We start from the raw sequence: 23,781 nt of genomic DNA, 5'->3' as shown, positions 1-23,781 counted from the left end.
AGACGGCCTCCTGCTCTGATCCAACCTGGCCACTCCTACGTTGTAAGAGTAAGAACACCTCAGCGCGTCTCTGCGAGCCGGGCCACCAGCCCTTCCATCCCGTCTGTGAGCCGGGGACCGACAGCTCGAAGCCAGGCACCAGCTCGTGGTCACTCAGCACTAGGAATCAGACCCACTTCAGCACAGGGGCTTCCAAAGGCCACTGCCCCCCAGCCCGTAGGAGAGCACCGCACCAAGAAGCTGGCAGGCAGAGGGACTGAGCTGGCTCCAGAGCCCCCTGTCAGAGACCCGCATGCCCAGCCAGGGGAGAGGAGGGAGCCAGTTTCCTGCTCAGCTGGGCCAACTCAGAGCAGGAAGGAGTCTGAGGACAGAGAATGTCCCTTGAGTTGGTGGTTTCCTATTGTTTGTTACGCTCATTTTACCAAGGCCACCTCCGAGGCTGGAGCCCCGAGTCCCTGCCATGGGGAGAGGAGAGCAGCATGGCTGGGGCAGTGGCATTTTGATTAGTGACCAGCCCAAACCCCAGAGCCCTCCTTTGTCTCCAGTTCTCGGAGCTGGCGCACCAAAGCGTTCGGCACATGAAATCCGAAGCAACCCTCCCCGGGCGAGGGCAGTGCCGCCAACACAGCCAGGGGAGCCCTCGAGTAAAGATCACACGACAATCTCCATTTCCGATTTTCTTATCGTGAACAAAAGCATTGGGTCATTTGAGATTCAGATCAGACGTGTTCCCTATTCTCCGTCACCTGATTACACGGAAGGGCCCAAACTGTTAGGCTAGCCTACGGCAGCTCCTTCCCCAACACCCCGTGTAATGTAGCATTTGTGAATCAAAGGGCCTTTCCTCCCAGGGCAATGATACAGGATTTGCCACCCGTACTGGTTACTGCCGGGCGCAACCTGCTGCGACGGTTATTTGTTAGTCCCACCCTGCAAGGGGATCAAGGCAGAGGCTCCAGCTCAGCAGCTTCGAGAGGACGAGGCACGCTGGCATTCAGTGGTCTGTGAAGTTTGCCTTTCTCTTCTCCACGAAGGCTGCCATCCCTTCCTTCCGGTCATCCTGAGAAAGAGAGAGAGAGAGAGAGAGAGGGGCTCAGGGGCACGGTCTGTACAACAGTCGCTCTACAGACAAGCGGTCCGCGGGACAGCGCCTGTACTTACCGTAGCAAAGGTGGCATGGAAGAGCCTCTTCTCCATTTTATTCCCCTCAGTCAGCGTCATCTCAAAGGCTGAAAAAGAGGAGCCAGTGGCAGACGTGGGTGAACGCGGAGGGCGTGGCTGGGTGTTTAACAATCCCATCTAGCCCGCTCCCTGAGAGGAGAGCCCTCCAAGGAAAGTGAGAGGGTTTGTACTGCCCCACCGCAGCCTCTCCGGGGGAAGGCCAGAATCATGCACATTCCAGACCTCTCGTCCCCTCCTTCCATGTTCCTTTACCAGCTCCTGGGTGGCCGGGCAGGGGGCTCTCCCCAGACTGCACCCGAAGCCGGCTGACATTAAACCAGGGAGGTTTCAAAGAACCCCTCGCTCACGCGGAGACACAGCACATTCGATTCCCCGCCATCCCCACCTGTTTGTATGAACCCAGGACTGCACTGTCAGGCCGGTGCTTTGGCAGGTGGGCGAGCCAGCTGGGACGGCAGGATGAGCATGCCAGCTAGATGTTTGCGCGAAAAGCATCAGCAGTGAAAGGGTAAACGCTGGCCTGCCCATAGTCCCCGTTAACCCCAGGCTGTCACCCTGTCTGGGCTAGCGCACCAGTCTGACCGCACACACATCACTGCAGCAGCCGCACTCGGGCCACAGTTGCAAGGTTTTAGACCCAACCAGCAGAGCCGACGAATCCAGGCTTATCTTCACAGATCATTATACTGCGATTGGCCAGACGTGAGCCTGCAGAACAGGGGTCACAGAGCTGAAGGCCAGAAGGGTCCCCCAGATCACCTCGTCTGGCCTCCTGCCTATCACAAGCCACCAACCCCACACAGCCCCCACACGCAAACCCAGCAACCAAAACGAGACCGAAGTATTACAGCCCGCAGGAGGCTAGACTGCCGTGTGCCACAGGCAAGGAATAGGAGGGACGGGGGACAGGTGATGGCTAGAGACCTCTGACCCGAGGGGTGTTCCTGGAGTGGGCCATGGCGGGGGGCTAAAAGGTGTAGTTGCCATTGAAACTGTGATATTATTTTTTTCATGCAAGTGCCTATTCCGGGACACCATTCCTCAGCAAGGCTGGCCTCTACGGCCACGGACCCAGAGCACCTCAGCCTCCCATTGGGTCCTGGTGGGGTCACTTCAGCCCAGTGAACCCACCCCGATGTTCAGCCATCTCTCAGCACTGCCTGCACCTGCATTGACAGCTTCCTTGGCCATTGCTGTTACGAGCTTAGAATTCCCTGCAATCTTCTCCCCACAGCTGATGGCTTCTTCCAGCAGCTTCTCCACGGGGTAGATTTTGCTGACCAGGCCTAGGGAGGAGGGGGCACATTACTGGACTGTCAGCACTTGGCGCTCAGCATTCCCGTGTCCTCCCCACACACCACCATCCGAGAACATGTTCACAACTCCCAGCCTCTGAGCAGCGGTGCTCGTCGGACGGTCTTGCCCGGGGTCCAGTGTCTGACACCGGTAACGCAGAGCAGCTGCCGTCAGCAGACCCAGCGCTTGAACCTCGGGTCAATTAGCAGGCTCTGCACATGGCACAAAGCCTAACTGGAGTACAGCGTGGGCATGGCCCAAGGCACGACTGTGCACGAGCATCCCCTTCCATCCCCCACACCCACTCCCATGTGTACTCAGAGCTGCAGCTGCCACCACTTGAGCTGGACAGTTCGTAGTGCCCAGCACCAGAGTGCGGAGGGGCTGGAAGCGGAGCACGGAGCAGCATTCGAACCCAGCAGCTTCGGCCTGGCCATGCAGCCCTCTCGCCCTCAGGTGTGTGGGCTTTGCAGGGCTGTGCGAAAGGCAGCTGGAGTCTTGGCCCCAAGTCAGCTCCAGCTGCGGGATCTTTATTGCTGATGGGGCCAGAGCCCAGGCTGTGTTTCCCATTAGCAAACCCCTCTTCCTTCTAAACCGAGCACAGCTGAGGGAGACACCAGCATGGAGCCGCGGGATGCCACTGCAGAGCCCACAGAAAGCTCCCACTGTCACCCCACTTTGGAGCTTCCCCTGCGGCAAAGAAATGCCCGAGTGAAGCCTGTGGAGGCCATGGGATACCACCAGCCAAAAGCCACCCCTGCTGAGCTCCCTCTGTGCTTCAGACTGAGCAGCGGGAGGCACCTCGCTCCCAATCCCCGTTTTGCCTCCTGGCAGCGAGTCCACATGAAACTGTAGGATCCAGAGCGGACAATAAGCGTGTGCCCAGCTACAGGGACAAATGCCAAACTCCGCCCGGGAGATGGAATGGGGGAGGGTTGTTACCCTTTCTATTCTAGCTATGGGGCAGAGGGCTGCTGTCTACACGGTCCATTGCACACCTAACTGCTGTTCCAGTTGACAGCAATTCGGTCCCCTCCACCCAGCATCAGCTGCTGAGTGCAGCCCTTCCCACTGGGGATCTGGACACCCTCCATAAGGCCATGATATGCAAAGAGCTGCCTTCCTGGCTGGACCCCTCGCCTGCTGGGTTGGTCTGAAGAGCCCCTGAGCTGATTTATCATGATCAGCCAGGATTTGGGGAGTAATAGTGAAGGGAGAATGCCTGGGGGAGGAAATCCTTCCCAGGAACGTCCCCTTCTCTCTGAATGGTCTATCCCAGGACACTGGAAAGAGAAATAACGCCAGGCAGCGGACCCTCTGCACTAGGAGCGCCAGGGAGAGCGGCTGGGCAAACGCCTGACAGAGACGGGATCAGTGTGGAAGAGTGAGGCATAAGACAGAAGAGCCACGTGTCCCTAGCAGCCTCCAACCAGGTATGTTCCTAGGGGACAACTTCGGGTGCTGGCTGGTCTGCAGCCTGGGGAAGCCACCTCCTGCTCCGTGCTACAGGGACGGCTGGGCCACGCATGCAGCAGGGAACAGCTGGCTTTAAGGGACAGTGATGGACTCGTACTCCGGCAGGGCTCTGAGGCCCCGTTGTGCCTGGCAGCAGAGGATGCACTCTCTCCCCTGACTCATTTAGTTACCTGACACATGCCCAAGGCACGGAGCCAGGAGGATCTCAGTCATCCATTGATCCACAGATGGGGAGCCCTCCCCAGGAGCCATGAGTTCTGGAGAAGGGCATGAAGTGACTTGCCAGCTTCAGTCAGCTCATCAAGGACCAGAAATGATGCGTGAGCAGCTCTCACGGATTGCCCTCTCACCCACAGCATGGGTACAGGAACCCGCCCTGTTCTCAGCACTCTCCCCTCCCTTCCCACCTAGTGCCGCAGGAAGGGCCTGGTGGGAAGCCGTATACACTTGTGCCCATACCTGCTTCTTTGGCTTCCTGAGCAGAGATCCTGTCTCCGGTGAGGACCATTTCCATCGCCAGGGACTTGCCCACTGCTCTCGTGAGTCTCTGAGTCCCGCCAGCTCCTGTGGTTAATTAGAAAGGCTGCAATTAGCTTGCAAGTGTCAGTCAAGAGGAATTTCCTAAATAAACGCACCCTAATCACACACCTGCAATGGGTCAGGTCTGTGCACACGGGGGTGGCAGCACGGCAAGGAGAAGAGGAAGGGATGGGCAGGGAGACAAGCTGTTGGATCCTTATGTAACATGCAGTAAGAGACAGGCGCATTTCTACCTGCTGGCTGTTGTTTTATCACAGGGCTCTAGCTTTGTCCTGAGGCTTAAGGATGTCACCATATCCCATACCCCCACCCTGTGGAATTATGGGGCACCCTTGACTGCCATTCACTCTGTATGTAACCACTTGAACTATTCTCGACACAGATCTAGGCAAAGGGAGCGTTCTGGACCCCGCTACAAGTATATTTCTTGAGCATCTGGGATCTGAGATCGGGGCGAGCTCAGAGATCCCATTCCGTTTATGGGTCTTTAAAGTGACCACATGATTGACAGCTGCCCTGTGTTTGGATGCAGGCAGGCAGGTCTATCAATAGCTACCAATCAAAAATCAGAGGGTAAATCAGGCTAATTACTGAATGCAAGGCTCCAGATGACCCAACAACAGCACCACCTGACCTTGGAGGAGATGGGGTGTGTGTCTAATGGACAAGAAAGTAACCTGACAACACATCTAGCAGGTGGAAGACCTACAGATTCCTGGTGTTAGATACATACATGAAAAAAACGATACCAGCCAAGCCCAGAGCATTGAAAGGCAGCAGGAACAGCGAAGGAGGAATGGGACCAGAGATTGGTGTGGTCATTTAAAAAAAAAAAAACGGGAGGAAGACACATGCCAGAGATCTGAGCGGGCTTTCACTGTGAAGCAGGAAGTTGTCAGACAGTGACATTTGTCTCTGCACACCACAAGAGGGCTGTCAACATTTGAAAGCCTGGTAGTTCGGGATTCCGAACTAACCAAGCCCATAAGAGATGCCTTGGTCTGAACTGATTGCACTCATGTCTTTATCCGAGTAACCAGAAAGGGTCGGTTTCCATGCTTTGTGTACCACGTGTCACTGGGACTCTCACAGTACCTTTCAATACGTCTTTTTAAAAGCGTTCATTTCCCTAATGCCACCAGCCAGCGCCAGAGCTGGGAAGGAGCTTGGCCACCCTAGACACTCGCAGGCAGGAGTGTGCTCAACATGGGTTACCTGGAATGGTTCCCAGCAAGATTTCAGGTTGCCCAAACTGCGCCTTCTCGCCAGCAAAGATGATATCGCACATCATGGCCAGCTCACAGCCACCGCCCAGCTTCAGGGGAGAGAGGGGCACGGGTTAGAACTGGCACAGCGCCACCCGGCACACAAGGGTTTCTTGCAGTCAAGCTAGGTCCCATGGGATCAGAGGCCTCACAGTCTGTGCTGTATTCATCCAACGCAGGAGAGGGGGAACTAAAGTCACTTGCCCACAGTCACCCAAGGAGCGTATGGCTGAGCCAGGACTTGAATCCCCTTCTTCCAAGTTCCCATCTGATGCCCTAACCAGCACAGAGCTATAGAACTCACTCGAGGAGCCCGAAGAGAAACAGCTTAGTACAAAGCATTCCACTCCTCTCTTCCAGAAAAGACTAGGGGGTGAGGGATGGGACATTCCCCAAGGGAGGAAGGCAGAGCTGCTTCCTGGGCAAAGCAGGAGCAAAAAACTCCACAGCCAGAGCTGCAGGGAAGGAGGTGGTGTTTGGATGTACTTCCCTTATCCTGCTGCTTTGACTCAGAAAAATTTCCCATTAGTCCTCTCCATAAAAAGTATATTAAGACTACCACAATTCCCAGTTAAGACTGGCATCTTGGTCTGCCCTGAGCTGGCTGAGACAATGACACAGAAGTTAACCACGGTACAATATTTACCAAGAAACATTTTAGACTGTGGGGTAGATTAAGGAACGGAAAACCCAAGCTCACCGCATATCCATTCACAGCTGCTATGACCGGCTTCCGGACCAGAGAGACTCTGTTCCAGTGTGCAAGGAAATTGCCCCCGTAACATTCCTGGAAGGTTCTGTTCTGCATCTCCTTTATATCTGCTCCAGCTGAGAGAGAGAATATTGTGTAGTCAGGTTGAACTGGGAAATGACCATCCTTGGGCCATGTGGTGTTGTAGCCCTGTGGGTCCCAGGATATTAGATGTTATGCAGCAGAATGGAAGAAGAGCTCTGTGTAAGCTTGACAGCTTCTCTGTCCCACCAACAGAGGCTAGTCCAATACAAGATATTGCCTCCCCCACCTTCTCTCGCTAACATCCTTTGATCAGTAAGCGATCAGCACTAGAATGGTTTGTCTAAAACTTACAGGGGCCTATTGAAATAATTTCAGGTCCAACCCCTGTCTCCAAGTTGCCCTGATAAGATTTGTGATTTGCAAAAAAAAAAAAATCAAATCACAGAAATCGTCCTATTTTGTAAAAGTTTTCTTGCCTCCTGTTACTGTGTGAAAAACTGATAAGATGCAGGAAAGGGCTCAGACTGCACTGGGGAACCCGGGAAACTGACTCTACACTCAGAGCTCCCCCACTGAAAGAGAGAGAAATACTATTTTCTCTACTCTCTTTCCACACAGGGATCTTAGGGCTTACTTGTAGGAAGAGCAGTAGGTAACATATGCTCAGAGAGAGGTGTGATGCTTAAGCTGAGTGTCTCTTTAACAAAAGCACCTGTCACACTGCATGCCTGAAAGACATGGTTATAAAGCATCTGGCCTTAAAAATAATCCCCCATCCTTGGGGCTTTCACACTGGGTTCTCAGTGGCAAAAGCCAGACCCTCGCCATGATCCAGGTGCGATTTGTTTCTTCACCCAGCGGAAGGGCTGGAACCTCTAGCGTTTGGACATTTAAAATCCAACTGGACAAACACGGAGGGTACGTCTACACTAGAAACGTTGTGACTGCGCCTCTGCAGTGCTGAGGTGTAGACACTTCCTGCAGTGGCAGAAGGGGTTCTTCCATCACTGTAGTAAATCCACCTCTGCGAGGCAGCAGCTGGGTCAAAGAAAGAATTCTCCCATCGACCTGGCAGCGTCTACACTGGGATGAAGGTCAGCTTCATTACATCACACAGGGGATGACATTTTTCACAGCCCTGAGCCATGTAGTTAAGCCCACCTAACTCTGGATTGCAGGCCAGCCCTGGGAAGCATCCTTCACTAGCCCCTGGGTACGAGGGGGGCCTTTCCCATCTCTAATGCTCACGAGTCTCTGAACATTCTGGGGGAGCAGCCAACCACTCGGGATCCCCAGAATTATCAGCGGCTTAATGCCTTGCATCTCTCACACGCAGCTGGGTTCTCCCCTTTCCAAGAGAAGTGGGGATGAGGCTCTTCCATCCAAAACCAGACCCACGACAGGAGTCAGCGATTCCCCTTCCTAAACTCAAGCCGTGTTTTCCTCTGAAAGTGCTCCTGCAAGGAACAGCAGAGCTCCTTAGCATCGCCATCCACAAGGGAGGGCATCCAGAAGGCAGCTCCCAGTTGGGCTCAGAGTTTTCCCGTAGTTCTCACACATCCTCTTCACCAGGAGACAAAACATTTAAAAGCGAAGCCGTCACCCCGAGGCCTTTGCAGCCCCTGCGAGCCCACCACCTACCAATGGCAAGTGGGTGGCTAAGGCAAAGCAGCTTCCAGCCCACTCACCTTGCTATGGGATGTGCTGAGTGAGCTGCCAAAGGGAGCCCCGGGGTGCCCTCTCTGCCTACCTGCGAAGGCTTTCTCGCTGCCGGTGATGATGATGGCTCCCACATGTGGGTCCTTCTCGAAGGAGTCCAGGGCCCGGTTCATCTCGTTCATCAGGCCATCACAGAGGGCATTCAAGGCCTTGGGGCGATTCAGCTGGATCACTCCTACATTCTGCTTCGCCCCCTTCTTCTCCACCACGAGGTACTGGAACTGAGTGCCTGTCAGGGAAGGGACACCGGCACATTGTTACAGCAGTGGGCGGCACTGCACGGGATGGACCTGCTTTCTCGCGGACTGGGATCCCCCTCCTATCCTGTAAGGGCAAGCACCCGCCCCTCCTCTGCCAAAGCCGTCGCACTTCTGCCAGGGCCCCTGGTTACCAGGCCTCTGCACCAGCGTGGAGCAGTTCTGTGGCTTGCTGACTCTGGGCTTCACAAATCTGCTCTGCTGGCTAGTGTCCTGCACTGAGAGCGACTCAGGACAGGGCTGGCTTTCTGTGGTTATGAGCACACAGTCAGCACCTGCCTGCTGCTTTCCCTCGCGTTTCCTACAATGCACAGGGCTTGCCCCTGCTAGCTGGGGACTGCACAGCCTGGCCAGAGGCTGTGAGAGCTGGGCAGGCTGTAGGGGCCTGCCCTTCAGGGCTATGCCCAATGAGCAGCTCAGCTATCCCACAGCCAGGCTGCTGGAACTCCTACCCTGTACCTTGGGTGGCTCCACATTTCATTTCAGCCTCTGGCTGACAGCTCTTTAAAGCCCTCCCTACCTGCTGGACCGGAGAAGCATTCTGTGTGTCTCCACCTGACTGCTGCAGGACTCTCTCCCTTACTGTACCCTCTCCTAGAGCCTCTTAGCAATGTGTTGTAGGGAGGGTTGGGAGAGATGACCTCTATTATTCTGTCCCTTCTCTCAGCCTTCAGCGTTGGCCCCCTCCCCATGGCTTATCTAGGCTGGTCTCCCTTCAGAGCTTCCCCAGGGAGTAGTGACACTGACAGAGTCTTGTCTATTTCACAGCTGGGGCTGGTTCAAACCAACCTTGATAATTTCACTATACTGCTGCTCGGGAAAGTTCTGGGCAGCAGCAGCAGAGGCACTGGGGAGTCTGCAGTCTCAGGCAAATAGGGCTGCATCTGGTATCCCATTTGGAAGGTTTTTTTCATAATCATTAAGGCCAGCAACCTACTTTAAAATAATTCACACCTAGCTCTTGTTTAGCAATTGTCAGCAGAGGATAGAAGCACTTTACAAAGGTAGGTTGTACCATTATCCCATTTTATAGACGGCCCTTGCGGGGTAAGGACTACCCTAAGATCACACCAAAAGTCAATGGCAGAACTTTGCACCAAACCCAGGAGTCCCGGACCCTAGTCCAGCGAAAAGTGACAAATGAAAGTGTAAATTCTGCAGATGCTGATGGTGTAAACCCAATCCCCTTCCATTGGTAGTGGGCATTACCAAGCCCTCCAGGACATACCTCAACGGTAGCAGTACACTACAGAAGATGGCAGCAGTACACCAACAAGGACAGCCTGCAGAGAAGCAGCAATAATCCAAGGCACTTCTGGGTTAAAAGGTGCAGCCTCCACAACCAGGAGCCTCCAATAAAATGCATTCCAAAAGAATGGGCCAAAAGAAATCTGATGAGGTTCAACAAGAACAAGTGCAGAGTCCTGCACTTAGGACGGAAGAATCCCATGCACAGCTATAGACTAGGGACCGAATGGCTCGGCAGCAGTTCTGCAGAAAAGGACCTAGGGGTTACAGTGGACGAGAAGCTGGATATGAGTCAACAGTGTGCCCTTGTTGCCAAGAAGGCCAATGGCATTTTGAGCTGTATAAATAGGAGCATTGCCAGCAGATCGAGGAACTTGATCGTTCCCCTCTATTCGACACTGGTGAGGCCTCATCTGGAGTACTGTGTCCAGTTTTGGGCCCCACACTACAAGAAGGATGTGGAAAAATTGGAAAGAGTCCAGCGGAGGGCAACAAAAATGATTAGGGGACTGGAACACATGAGTTATGAGGAGAGGCTGAGGGAACTGGGGATGTTTAGTGTACGGAAGAGAAGAATGAGGGGGGATTTGATAGCTGCTTTCAACTGCCTGAAAGGGGGTTCCAAAGAGGATGACTCTAGACTGTTCTCAGTGGTACCAGATGACACAACGAGGAGTAATGGTCTCAAGTTGCAGTGGGGGAGATTTAGGTTGGATATTAGGAAAAACTTTTTCACTAGGAGGGTGGTGAAACACTGGAATGTGTTACCTAGGGAGGTGGTGGAATCTCCTTCCTTAGAAGTTTTTAAGGTCAGGCTTGACAAAGCCCTGGCTGGGATGATTTAATTGGGGATCGGTCCTACTTTGAGCAGGGGGTTGGACTAGATGCCCTCCTGAGGTCCCTTCCAACCCTGATATTCCATGATTCTAATTGAAATCCCTTCAATTGTTCTAGTTATATTTATTCCTGTGTGTGTATGCAGGTTCGACGGGCTCCTCCCAGACTATCTGCTCCTCTTAACCTGAACCTGCCATGTCCTCAGAATGGGGATTTGTGGCACTTTTTGCCATAGCAACCCTGTCCCAAGCACTGGTTTAGGGGCCTTGCTGCAGCATCTAGCAGGAAACAGATCTGCCTGGGAAATGATGCCCCATTCTTTGGCCTCCTTGGATTATTGGGGGAAACCATCAAATTTTCAAATTGGGGTACCTGAAAATCCATATGTAGGCTCATAATGAAGTGGCCTGGATCTCAGAACTGCTGGAGTCAGTGCGAGCTGCAGGTGCTCAATAATGTTGCAAGTCAGGCTGCTTTTACATAGGACCCTAAATACGGATGACAGGAAGCCAGGCATGGAAATCAAGGCCCATATCATAGGCTTTTAACTCACAAAAGTTGCCTCCCCAGGCTTGTGTGAACCTGGACAATGATGGGGTTCAAGCTCTGTCCTCACTATAGCTGGCCTTACAGGACCTATTTTTCTATCCAAACCCTGCTTCACATCACATTAGCCGCGGTGACCCCTTTGGCAGCACCACCAATGACAGACCCACCAATCAGCCTGGCTGCAGGCACTGATTAAAGGGGCACTGTACATTGGAATTGTAAGAAAAGCCATTTTCTGATGCTCTGTGCAGGGGCACCATAAATCCGGATTTTATTCTTAAATTCCATTTTTAAAGCGTCTACGAGGTTTCCCGCTCCTCTGCTGAGTTTTATAAGGATCTTTTTCCAATTAGCTGTCTCCCCCTCTCCGACTAGCCAGGAGACCAGTGAAACTGACTCTGCAAGGTGCTGTCACATGCACGATGCACAACTGAAAAGAGGAAAATAGTTTTTCCTCGATCAATCCTTCAGTTACGGGAATGTTGTGCCGACAAGGGGCTCTGTTCAGGAGTCTGGTATCGTATGGGAGGACAGGGGCCTTACGTACAACTTTAACAACAGACGGCACAACAGCAAGGTTGATTTTCAAGTTGACCTTGAAGCTGGTGCCCTCTGAAATCAAATTCCTGAATTAACTGCATGGAAGTGGACTGATCGAGTAAACTGATCTATATGTGCACCACCAGTATGAAAGTCTCATACAAGAGTAGCAGATCTCATCTCGTGTAAACAGAATCAAAGCATTCTACATACACGTCTCTCCTATGTATATTTCTGTATTGCACCTAACTGGTGCTAAGTGTAATTCATACACCGCTCTCAAAGCATTTGTCAAAGGAAGATCACAATCATCATCCCACATTACAAATGGCAGAATGGAGGGGAAATAATTGCCCATGTGCTTTTCTGATCAGGAGCCGCAGTTGTTCTGGTCACTTACTCCACAACTGATGACATAACCCTCCACTGGTGAGGTCACAGTCACCTCCACAGCAGCCAACAGAACCTTAAGTGAGGACATTAGCAGGCAGATGCTTAAAGGAACAAACATCCTGTTTACACACCAGGTCCCAAGGAAGGTTTAGTTAGGCTAAATAAGTTTTATTGCCCAAAAGCATTATGATGGCTAGCATCTACCTTGAGTAACCAAAAAAGGGGAGAAGAATACATGGAGAAATCACAAGGATTCCACCCCCAAGTTTAAAGGAAAGCATAATTTAATAAAGAATGATTTAGTTGGGGATTGGTCCTGCTTTGAGCAGAGGGTTGGACTAGATGACCTCCTGAGGTCTCTTACAACCCTCATATTCTAGGATAACCAGATCCAGCTTCCAACCCAGCTCAGGCTACAGCTCCCCTCAAATACACCAGGAGCATCAACTCCAATATGGTGCTCAGCACGAACCGTCCACTGAGAGAGCACAATGCCTGAATCCTGCTTCATTGGTTGGATTTGAAAGAATGTTACACACAAAAAAACCAAAACACATTAATCATTTCCTGTATGAAAGGTATGGGAGGCAAACAAACATGCACCCACACTTCAGACACTCATCCATAGAATCATAGGACTGGAAGGAGCCACAGGGCTAAGTATTATCTAGACCAGTGGTTCTCAAAGACGGTCCGCCGCTTGTTCAGGGAAAGCCCCTGGCGTGCCGGACCGGTTTGTTGACCTGCCGCATCCGCAGGTTCGGCCGATCGCGGCTCCCACCGGCCGTGGTTCGCCGCTCCAGGCCAATGGGGGCTGCGGGAAGCGGTGCGGGCCAAGGGACGTGCTGGCCGCCCTTTCCGCAGCCCCCATTGGCCTGGAGCAGCGAACCGCGGCCTGTGGGAGCCACGATCGGCCAAACCTGCGGACGCGGCAGGTCAACAAACCGGTCTGGCCCGCCAGGGGCTTTCCCTGAACAAGCAGCGGATTGGCTTTGAGAACCACTGATCTAGACCACCCCTGACAGGTGTTTGTCTAACCTGCTCTTAAAAATCCCCAATGATGGAGATTCCACAACTTCTCTAGGCAATTTATTCCAATGCTTAACCACCGTGACAGTTAGGAAGTTTTTCCTAATGTCCAGCCTAAACCTCCCTTGCTGCAATTTAAGCCCATTGCTTCTTGTCCTATCCTCCGAGGTTAAGAACAATAATTTTTCCTCCCTCCTCCTTGGGACAACCAATCCACAGCACTTTCCACACACACACGTGAGGAAAAGCAACCCAGGCATACTAGAGGCTGTGTGAATAGATTATCCAGCAGCTACAATACCTAGAATTGCCAGATATATATACACAAACTAAATGTAGCAAGTCTCTTCACTCTAACCCACTCACTAACACTCCTCAGCAGACCTGCAATCAAATGAATTTGGCTGTAATTTCTTTTCTTAACATTAAAAAAAAAAAGTTCATTGAGACCATGCGAGCAATATTTTTATGCAAGGCCCTGTGTATCAGCTCCTATTGCATCAGCTCTCTCCCACGGTCAGTAATGCCAACTTGGATGCACAGTGTGTTCCTCCCACAACTATTTTAGTTCCATTTCTCACCCCCTGCCCTTATTCCAATCTGCCAAGCCACTCCCTGTGCTGTGTGTAAATCTCTCCTGAAGCCTCACTTCTCCTCCTGAAGAGTGAATAATTTCACATATGACATTAAGGCTTTGTCTACACTGGCAAGTGAAAGATAAAACTTGTGTCATTCAGAGGTGTTAAAAAAAGCAACACGAATTGTTCTCCAGAGCGTTCAACAAATGCCCAGAGAACCAACAGTACCAAGCAAGGGGAATCTGTAAAAGGCTCTGAACACACTGAGCTAGAGTTAGTGCTGCAAAGCTGAAATTAACATTCCCACGACTATGCCAGAGCAGCCTGGCAGAACCCAGCCTGTGAGAGGTCAGTCTTTTGGTCTGCAATTAAAACAGACCCTTATTTTTCCATCATCCTCACCATAGCAATGATGGGTGAAGAGATTTGGGCCTAGGCCCACTGGTAAATTTTACAAGGCTGGTGTCAGAAAAGAACCTGGTACAAAATAATGGCTAGTAGGAAGCCAGCTGGGGGGGAGCTCCCAATGGCCATTCAGTTTCCCACACGAGTGGCAACCCAGCTCCTAGCACCAGCAACATCCCAATGTCCCCTTACCAGCACGCCTGGAGACTGACCTTGCCTCTCAGCAGGCCTGAGGCACACCGTGGGGCAGCATGGGGAAGGCTTGCGCTGCTGCCCACTCTAAACCTGACCTTGGATACAGGTTTTCCTTCTCCAGGGCAGCACATCCGGTCCCTTTCACAAGCCCCGAATTAACTGAGAAAGAACTGAATGTGGAGGCCTCGCAGATGGGCTCCCGTCACCCTGAGCCCTGCTGGCATGGCTCTGGACACATCCACATCAGCCACAGGAGCTGTCTGCACAGGGCGAGGGAAGAGGGTATGACCAGGTGGCCCCTGGCCAGTCCTCAGGCAAGCCCCCTAGAACCAGGCTGAGGCACTGACAGCTGTGAGGTGCTGTCATGAGTGCACAAGGCCCCATGCCCACAAAGCAGGGTGGGTGCAAAGAGTGCCTTGGAAGTCACCAGGACTGACAGCTCCCCAGTCAGCTTGAAGAGAAGACAGGGCACCGGGCACAGCTCTGGCATTACTGCCGCCCACAGTGCAATGCAGCCCTGAGCTCCTGGGCGGCAACTCCACGGGTGGGTAGCAAGCAGCAAGAGAGTGAGACAGGAGCTACTGGGGGAACCGCATTTGTTTGGATTGGCAGAGCTCAACTCAGGAGAACTTTGCCCTCTGCTTTTGGGCAACAAGTCCTCCTCCAGAGCTGGCCACGCTGGCTGGGCCGGAGGCCCCTGCATGAACTTCCAGACAGTAATCTCAAAGCATGGCACAGCCCCCCCCCCGCCCTACAGAATCCCCAGGCCGCAGGATCAGGCAGACAGAGAGGGATGGGGCAGTGCAGGGAGCCAGCTCCATGGGGCAGGACCCTCTCCTGAGGAGGTGGGGGAGCACACACAGAAAAAGCACATCAAGGCCCAGCAATGCTAGCCAGAGAGGGGAGCGATCGCCCGAGGAGCCAGCCGGGCAGGGGCAGCAGGCTCCACGGCGGGTGTGCCGAGCACCCTGCGGGGAACTGAATCACCCCTGTGCCGCAGCCCCTGCGCCCCAGCCCCCCACTATACCCCGGGACACCCCAGCCCCTGCACCCCAGCCCCCACTGTACCCCCGGCCCCGGGACACCAGCCGCCGCTCACCCGCCGAGCAGAGCCGAGCCGGGGCTCGCAGCAGCAGGCGGGCTGGGCCCCGGGCCGGACGGAGGAGCGCGCGGAGCGAGAGAGCCATGGCGGAGCTGAGCCACGGGACCCAGACCCCGCCCCCAGCGCCCTCATCGTATAGCCCCGCCCCCGCTTCTGCCCCGCCCCCAGCGCCCTCATCGCATAGCCCCGCCCCCGCCTCTGCCCCGCCCCCAGAGCCTTCATAAGTACAGCCCCACCCCCCAAGACCTTCGTCGCATAGCCCCGCCCCCTGCCCCTGGGTGGGTTCAGAGATACGGGGAGAAGCAGGGGCTGTGGGTGGGTTGAGGAGAGCAGGGATGATGGGCTGTGGGTAAATTCAGGGGAGGATCGGGGTGTAGGTCGGCTCAGGAGAGGGGGTGGGTGGCCGGCCATGGGGAGGCCTTCCTATCTCACCTGATGGGTCATAGAATCATAGAATATCAGGGTTGGAAGGGACCTCAGGAGGTCATCTACTCCAACCCCCTGCTCAAAGCAGGACCAATCCCCAATTAAATCATCCCAGCCAGGGCTTTGTCAAGCCTGACCTTAAAAACCTCTAAGGAAGGAGATTCTACCACCTCCCTAGGTAACGCATTCCAGTGTTTCACCACCCTCCTAGTGAAAAAGTTTTTCCTAATATCCACCCTAAACCTCCCCCACTGCAACTTGAGACCATTACTCCTTGTCCTCTCCTCTTCTACCACTGAGAATAGTCTAGAACCATCCTCTTTGGAACCACCTCTCAGGTAGTTGACAGCAGCAATCAAATCCCCCCTCATTCTTCTCTTCTGCAGACTAAACAATCCCAGTTCCCTCAGCCTCTCCTCATAAGGCATGTGTTCCAGACCCCTAATCATTTTTGTTGCCCTTCGCTGGACTCTCTCCAGTTTATCCACATCCTTCTTGTAGTGTGGGGCCTAAAACTAGACACAGTACTTCAGATGAGGCCTCACCAATGTCGAATAGAGGGGGACGATCACGTCCCTCGATCTGCTTGCTAGGCCCCTACTTATACATCCCAAAATGCCATTGGCCTTCTTGGCAACAAGGGCACACTGCTGACTCATATCCAGCTTCTCGTCCACTGTCACCCTTAGGTCCTTTTCCGCAGAACTGCTGCCTAGCCATTCGGTCCCTAGTCTGTAGCAGTGCATTGGGTTCTTCCGTCCTAAGTGCAGGACCCTGCACTTATCCTTATTGAACCTCATCAGATTTCTTTTGGCCCAATCCTCCAATTTGTCTAGGTCCCTCTGTATCCTATCCCTGCCCTCCAGCGTACCTACCACTCCTCCTAGTTTAGTATCATCCACAAATTTGCTGAGAGTGCAATCCACACCATCCTCCAGATCTTTTATGAAGATATTGAACAAAACCGGCCCCAGGACCGACCCCTGGGGCACTCCACTTGACACCGGCTGCCAACTAGACATGGAGCCATTGATCACTACCCGTTGAGCCCGACAATCTAGCCAACTTTCTACCCACCTTATAGTGCATTCATCCAGCCCACACTTCTTTAACTTGCTGACAAGAATACTGTGGGAGACCGTGTCAAAAGCTTTGCTAAAGTCAAGAAACAATACATCCACTGCTTTCCCTTCATCCACAGAACCAGTAATCTCATCATAGAAGGCGATTAGATTAGTCAGGCATGACCTTCCCTTGGTGAATCCATGCTGACTGTTCCTGATCACTTTCCTCTCATGTAAGTGCTTCAGGATTGATTTCTTGAGGACCTGCTCCATGATTTTTCCGCGGACTGAGGTGAGGCTGACTGGCCTGTAGTTCCCAGGATCCTCCTTCTTCCCTTTTTTAAAGATGGGCACTACATTAGCCTTTTTCCAGTCATCTGGGACTTCCCCCCGTTCGCCACGAGTTTTCAAAGATAATGGCCAATGGCTCTGCAATCACAGCCGCCAATTCCTTTAGCACTCTCGGATGCAGCACGTCCGGCCCCATGGACTTGTGCACGTCCAGCTTTTCTAAATAGTCCCTAACCACCTCTTTCTCCACAGAGGGCTGGCCAACTACTCCCCATGCTGTGATGCCCAGTGCAGCAGTCTGGGAGCTGACCTCGTTGGTGAAGACAGAGGCAAAAAAAGCATTGAGTACATTAGCTTTTTCCACATCCTCTGTCACTAGGTTGCCTCCCTCATTCAGTAAGGGGCCCACACTTTCCTTGGCTTTCTTCTTGTTGCCAACATACCTGAAGAAACCCTTCTTGTTACTCTTGACATCTCTTGCTAGCTGCAGCTCCAGGTGCAATTTGGCCCTCATTTCATTCCTACATGCCTGAGCAATATTTTTATACTCTTCCCTGGTCATATGTCCAACCTTCCACTTCTTGTAAGCTTCTTTTTTATGTTTAAGATCCGCTAGGATTTCACCGTTAAGCCAAGCTGGTCGCCTGCCATATTTACTATTCTTTCGACTCATCGGGATGGTTTGTCCCTGTAACCTCAACAGGGATTCCTTAAAATACAGCCAGCTCTCCTGGACTCCTTTCCCCTTCATGTTAGTCCCCCAAGGGATCCTACCCATCCGCTCCCTGAGGGAGTCGAAGTCTGCTTTCCTGAAGTCCAGGGTCCGTATCCTGCTGCTTACCTTTCTTCCCTGTATCAGGATCCTGAACTCAACCAACTCATGGTCACTGCCTCCCAGATTCCCATCCACTTTTGCTTCCCCCACTAATTCTTCCCGGTTTGTGAGCAGCAGGTCAAGAAAAGCTCCCCCCCCAGTTGGCTCCTCTAGCACTTGCACCAGGAAATTGTCCCCTACATTTTCCAAAAACTTCCTGGATTGTCTATGCACCGCTGTATTGCTCTCCCAGCAGATATCAGGAAAATTAAAGTCACCCATGAGAACCAGGGCGTGCAATCTAGTAGCTTCTGCGAGTTGCTGTAAGAAAGCCTCATCCACCTCATCCCTCTGGTCCGGTGGTCTATAGCAGACTCCCACCACTACATCACTCCTGTTGCTCACACTTCTAAACTTAATCCAGAGACACTCAGGTTTTTCTGCAGTTTCGTACTGGAGCTCTGAGCAGTCATACTGCTCCCTTACATACAGTGCTACTCCCCCACCTTTTCTGCCCTGCCTGTCCTTCCTGAACAGTTTATAACCATCCATGACAGTACTCCAGTCATGTGAGTTATCCCACCAAGTCTCTGTTATTCCAATCACGTCATAATTCCTTGACATCACCAGGACCTCCAGTTCTCCCTTCTTGTTTCCAAGGCTTTGTGCATTTGTATATAAGCACTTGAGATAACCTGCTGATCGCCCCTCATTCTCAGTATGAGGCAGGAGCCCTCCCCTCACAGACGTTCCTGCCTGTGCTTCCTCCCGGTATCCCGCTTTCCCACTTACCTCAGGGCTTTGGTCTCCTTCCCCCGGTGAACCTAGTTTAAAGCCATCCTCACTAGGTTAGCCAGCCTGCTCGCAAAGATGCTCTTCCCTCTCTTCGTAAGGTGGAGCCCGTCTCTGCCCAGCACTTCTCCTTCATGGAACACCATCCCATGGTCAAAGAATCCAAAGCCTTCTCTCCGACACCACCTGCGTAGCCATTCGTTTACTTCCACGATTCGACGGTCCCTACCCAGGCCTTTTCCTTCCACGGGGAGGATGGACGAGAACACCACTTGCGCCTCAAACTCCTTTATCCTTCTTCCCAGAGCCACGTAGTCCGCAGTGATCCACTCAAGGTCATTCTTGGCAGTATCATTGGTGCCCACGTGGAGAAGCAGGAAGGGGTAGCGATCCGAGGGCTTGATGAGTCTCGGCAGTCTCTCCGTCACATCGCGAATCTTAGCCCCTGGCAAGCAGCAGACTTCTCGGTTTTCCCGGTCAGGGCGGCAGATAGATGACTCAGTCCCCTGGAGGAGAGAGTCCCCGACCACCACCACACGCCTCCTGAAAGGGTACTGCCCCCTCCCGGCCCTTCTAACTGCTGGAGGACCATGTTTTGTTGGTTCCAAGGATAGAGAGGGGGAGCAACTTGCCCAAAGTACAACAGGTCAATAGGAAAACCAGCAATGGAACCCAGGAGTCCTGCCTCCCAATCAGTGATGTCCCTAGGCAGTGCTGGGAGGTCTAGACCCCTCTCCTTCTATTCCAGGCAATGCTCTTCCTTCGCGTTGGTATGTCAGCTTTCTACAACGACTCCAGCAGGGGCCAGAGAAGTCTTGAAGCACCCATCACAACACTTAGTTGTTTATTAGCTCACCAGGAATGCAGTATCTTAAAAGGTTCTCATGTTTCCAGGGAGTGAAGGATCAGATGCTCTAGTCTTAACCCAATTGTAGCACTGGTGGTCCCTCCCTACTAAGCCAAGTGTCCAGTACCACTTTTAGGTTCTGCAGATTATTTGTGGGTTGGATCACCTGGGAGCTCCCACCCCATGACTTCAGTTTTTATACTCGGGGTGTTTACAAGGGTTGAGTGGTGACTCTCTTTTTTTCTGTTGGACCCTTGCTGTCAGAGCTCTTAGATTTCAGCTCAGTTTCTCTGATGCTTCCATCAGTATCAGGTAGATGGCACTGTTGGATAGCACACATCTCACCTTTTCTTGCAAGGTTTTTTGTTTTCTTCATTTTAAGGATTATCTTTCTCTATTAACCCCTACTATTAAATGGAATTTCCCCCTACTTACCCATTTCTTTTAATATTCCAGGGTTACACACTGATTAAGTGCTTATCTCTTTCAATATTCTTTCTCCTTTTGGTGCCATAGCAATTCTTATCACTTCTATAATACAACAGTCATTTGAAAAGGAGACCTCCTTCATACTGCCTCTAAATTAAAAGGACGATAGCCTGTACATTCTTTGATTATATAGTACCATTAATTGCTCATCTTTCAATGCTTGCAGCAGAACAAGAGACATTCTGCTGAAGGAACAAGACAGGTTAATCATATATAGAGAGGGGGTCTAGCTGATCCCAACAGTGGACCAATATAGAGATATGAATTTGAAGTAAAAGCTAGTTTGTTTGGATTTGCTGAGGTATCAGGAAGTGTGACCTCTGGAAGGTTTCTGGGTCTCATGGGAAGCTATTCCTTAAACACTACCTCCCATTCCTTAACTAGTTTATTTGATGTAGAGTTCCTGACTCCCTCTCTCTGGCACTTACTTTATTCACAGGACACAATTGGTCAATGGTCCACTCTACAGCAGAAAACAAAATGCTACTCTTTGTTTGTCAACCTGTGGGGTTCCCTGGAGCCAACCAGCAAAATGGGAAGCTCTTCCACATGCAAATCTTGTCTGCGGAACAAGCATCTGAAGAATTCGATGAACATCCCATATCTTATTCCTGGTGTTTGGCATTTCTGAGGTCTACACTAAAAAAGATAGGTTAACCCAGCTACACCCCCTGAGGGATGTAATTAAGCCTACCTAACCCCAGGTGCAGACAGTGTTAGGTCCATGGAAGAATTCTTCTGTCAACCTAGCTGCGGGTTCTTGGTGAGGTGGATTAATTACAGTCATTGGAGAACCCCTCCTGTTGGCATAGATGGAGTCTACACTGAAGCACTACAGCAGCACAGCTCCAGAGTCACACCCAGTATTGCTGTTGCCCAGAGCTGCATGGGGCCGTGAGTACTGGGGCTTGTGCCTTTGCGTTACAGTAAGGAGGGAGGCTGTAGCTAGTTAAACAAAGAAGTTGTCGCTCTGTGTGGGTTTGCAGGGAGTGGCAGAAGAGGGCACCAGAGGGGTTTGCTGGGGAAAGTTTACTGATGCCAAAGACAACCAGGAGCAGCCAAGACTCTGCCAAACTGGAACTCTGCCCAGGATTCCTGAACTCTGAGTGTAGATGCACTGCTCAGTGACTACCACTCCGTATTGTGGTAGCACTGGACCGGTGGGTCCTCTTTTTGGATGTAATGCTGTTTTACCACTCCCCCTATCTTTCCCCCCATTTTTATCCATTCATTCCTCTGTAAATATTTCCCTTTCCTATATTCATTGTACTATTCCAGGGTGTGTGTGTGTATGTGTTTACTCCAGGGGGCTTGGAACTGGTGCCCTGGACAGGGTGGAAGGGAGTTTCTCTGCTGCATTCCCGTGGGCGCCTTTTCTTGGCCGGAACTGCTGGCAGAGCGGACTCCATCTCGGCCACGAGTGCACTAGAGTTACATGTGTGAAGTACCATGTGCTCCTGAATCAATCCTTCAGCTAATCAAATGCTCATGTGCAAAGATCAGATGCCCACAAGCCTACAAATGTTGGGCCAGTAGCCTGCCTTGTACAGAGATGTGTGTCAGAAACTGGGATGGAGATGGCCAGGCCTAGCAGTCAGAGCTGGAATTAGGAGTCCATGACGGTCAACGTGAGGCTGGAGGACTGGGAGCAGGGCAGCAACGAGAGCAAGACTAGGGCAAGCTGAGGCCTGGGGAGTCTTGCCACCATCAGGCAGGAGAGAGTTCCAAGCCCTGAAGTCTCACTGATCAGACTGAATTGCTGTTGCTTCTGTGGGGCTTATATACCTGCTCCAGAAATCACACGGCCAGTTCCTGGCTTGTGGATTGGCTGGAACCTAGCACAGGAGTGACTCATGGGATTGGCTACAAGCGTTGCCTTTGGTGTGAGATCTAAGGTGCAATTGACCTGGGGTAAATGGCTGGTCCCTTGGGACTGGAAGTAACCTGAATATTGCTGTGATTCTTCATGTAAGGGACCATCTATCAAAGGCAGGCTCACCTGGTTGGCAAGACAAATCGGAGCAGTGAGGGGACTGTTTGTGACTCCATGGTTAGGCTGTTATAGCGTCTGAGCAGTTTACGTTTGATAGCTGGTTGGTGAAATCTAAGTATAGAACTCACAACCAGTTTGGGGGTGTGCCCTGCTTCCTAACAGTCTGCCCTGAGGTTGGTACTCACGCTCATGAGATGCTGCCCGCAGCTTTACAGGCAGCAGAGTCCTTACAGGTATAACCCTGCAGTACCTAGAAAACAAAGGCAAGGCAGCCACATAACCAAGCCCTCTGCAAACAGCCGGAGATAATTCCTAGGAGTGAGCGGATGAGAGACAACAGGAGTGGTGGAAGCTCATTCCTCGGGGGTGGACAAAGCGCTGGAGAATGCATCTGTCACTGGAACAATCTGTGCTAACCCCTGCGGCTGGGTGGAGGAATGTTCCATCTCTTCTGTGATTCTATAAATAACATCTCCACCCCCTCTGTGCAGACACATGCACAGCCCGGCACACATGTCCCCAAACACAGGCATGCATATATGTGCACACATGCACCCTCCCCCCACACCTACATACAGGTACCCTCCCACACCTGCACACACACATAGGTGTACCCACCCACCCCTGCACGCAAGCACCCACACACATTTGTGCACATGCATGCGTGCACCCACACACACAAGCACCCATGCACACAAGAATAAAGAGAGCAAATTCCTCCCCGTAGGCCCAAGTGATCGTGCTCTGGGTCTCTCTGTGCCCAGCATGGTGTGCTGGCTGTCCCTCTAAGATAGCAGTGCCGTTGCAAGCCCCAGTCTCAGAGCAGACACAAGAGCCCAGCCTGGGCACACAGGACATGCCAGGTCCCAGCTTCAACCCCCTTTGCACCATTCCTGAGCCCCTCTCTAGCCCCCCATCAACATAGTGGGGGAGGGGGACTCCCAGCAGCAGCAGGAGGAAGACAAAGAAGCATGCCCTGTCTCCCCACCAATCCCTTGCCAACCTGCCTGCATGTCCCCTCCCTGGCCCTATCCCCACTCACCCCTGCCCCTCCCTCCATCCGTTCCTCCCCCCCCAAAGGGCCCCCCAGCTCTCTGCCCCCTCTAATCCCAACCGCTTCACATACATTGCCCTGAAAATACACTGAGTCCTGCCATCACATAGTGCGGTATAATCCAGCCGTGCCCCAGATATAGATGCCAATCTTCATCATTGTCTGCGGCACTGAGAGGGGGAGGGGTGGGTGGGGACTTAGCAAAAAGATCCTGTGGGAACGATGAGGGTGTCACTAAAAATAAGAGCCCACCGCACCAACACACACACACAGCACCCATGCCACACTACAACCCCCATATAGAGCAACCGTGCCACACCGCAACCCCACACACAGAGCAACCATGCCGCACTGCAACCGCCCCACACAGATCACCTGTGCCACGCCACAATCCCCTCTGCACAGAGCAGCTGTGCCACACCGCAAACCAACACACAGCGCACCCATGCCACACCGCAGCCCCCCCACATAGAGCACCAGTGCCACACCGCAACCCCTCCCCACAGAGCAACTGTGCCACACCACAACCCAACACACAAAGCACCCGTGCCACACCACAATTCCCCCCAGGGCACCCGTGTCAAACACCCCCAGAGCACCCGTGCCACACCGCAGCCCCACACACAGGGCCCCCGTGCCATACCGCAACCCCCCACACAGAGCC

The 23,781-nt window shown here is 52.5% G+C and overlaps 1 protein-coding gene across 1 annotated transcript; it reads right to left on the bottom strand.

Annotated features, from left to right (window-relative positions):
• Positions 1-662: 662 nt before the first annotated feature.
• Positions 663-15,478, bottom strand: ECHS1 (enoyl-CoA hydratase, short chain 1). The gene is made up of 8 exons (XM_074958600.1): positions 15,345-15,478; positions 8,246-8,443; positions 6,460-6,587; positions 5,710-5,809; positions 4,414-4,518; positions 2,349-2,468; positions 1,162-1,229; positions 663-1,060 (listed from the first exon to the last, which is right to left on the bottom strand). The coding sequence occupies exons 1-8, from the start codon at positions 15,430-15,432 to the stop codon at positions 995-997; spliced, it is 873 nt and encodes a 290-aa protein (XP_074814701.1). The 5' UTR covers positions 15,433-15,478; the 3' UTR covers positions 663-994.
• Between the last annotated feature and the right edge of the window lie 8,303 nt (positions 15,479-23,781).

Source organism: Natator depressus, chromosome 7, assembly GCF_965152275.1.
Source record: "Natator depressus isolate rNatDep1 chromosome 7, rNatDep2.hap1, whole genome shotgun sequence".
Classification (NCBI taxonomy): Eukaryota; Metazoa; Chordata; order Testudines; family Cheloniidae; genus Natator; species Natator depressus.
The sequence above is the reverse complement of the archived record's forward strand: the minus strand, read 5'-3'. Positions and strand labels throughout refer to the sequence as shown.

Coding starts and splice junctions, on each gene's coding strand:
- ECHS1 (XM_074958600.1), bottom strand. CDS start 15,432: ATGGCTCTCTCGCTCCGCGCGCTCCTCCGTCCGGCCCGGGGCCCAGCC. Junction 5,810..6,459: donor CAGCTGTGAATGGATATGCG/GTGAGCTTGGGT, acceptor TCTCCCCTGAAG/CTGGGCGGTGGCTGTGAGCT. Junction 1,230..2,348: donor CAAGGAAGCTGTCAATGCAG/GTGCAGGCAGTG, acceptor CCTCTTTTTCAG/CCTTTGAGATGACGCTGACT.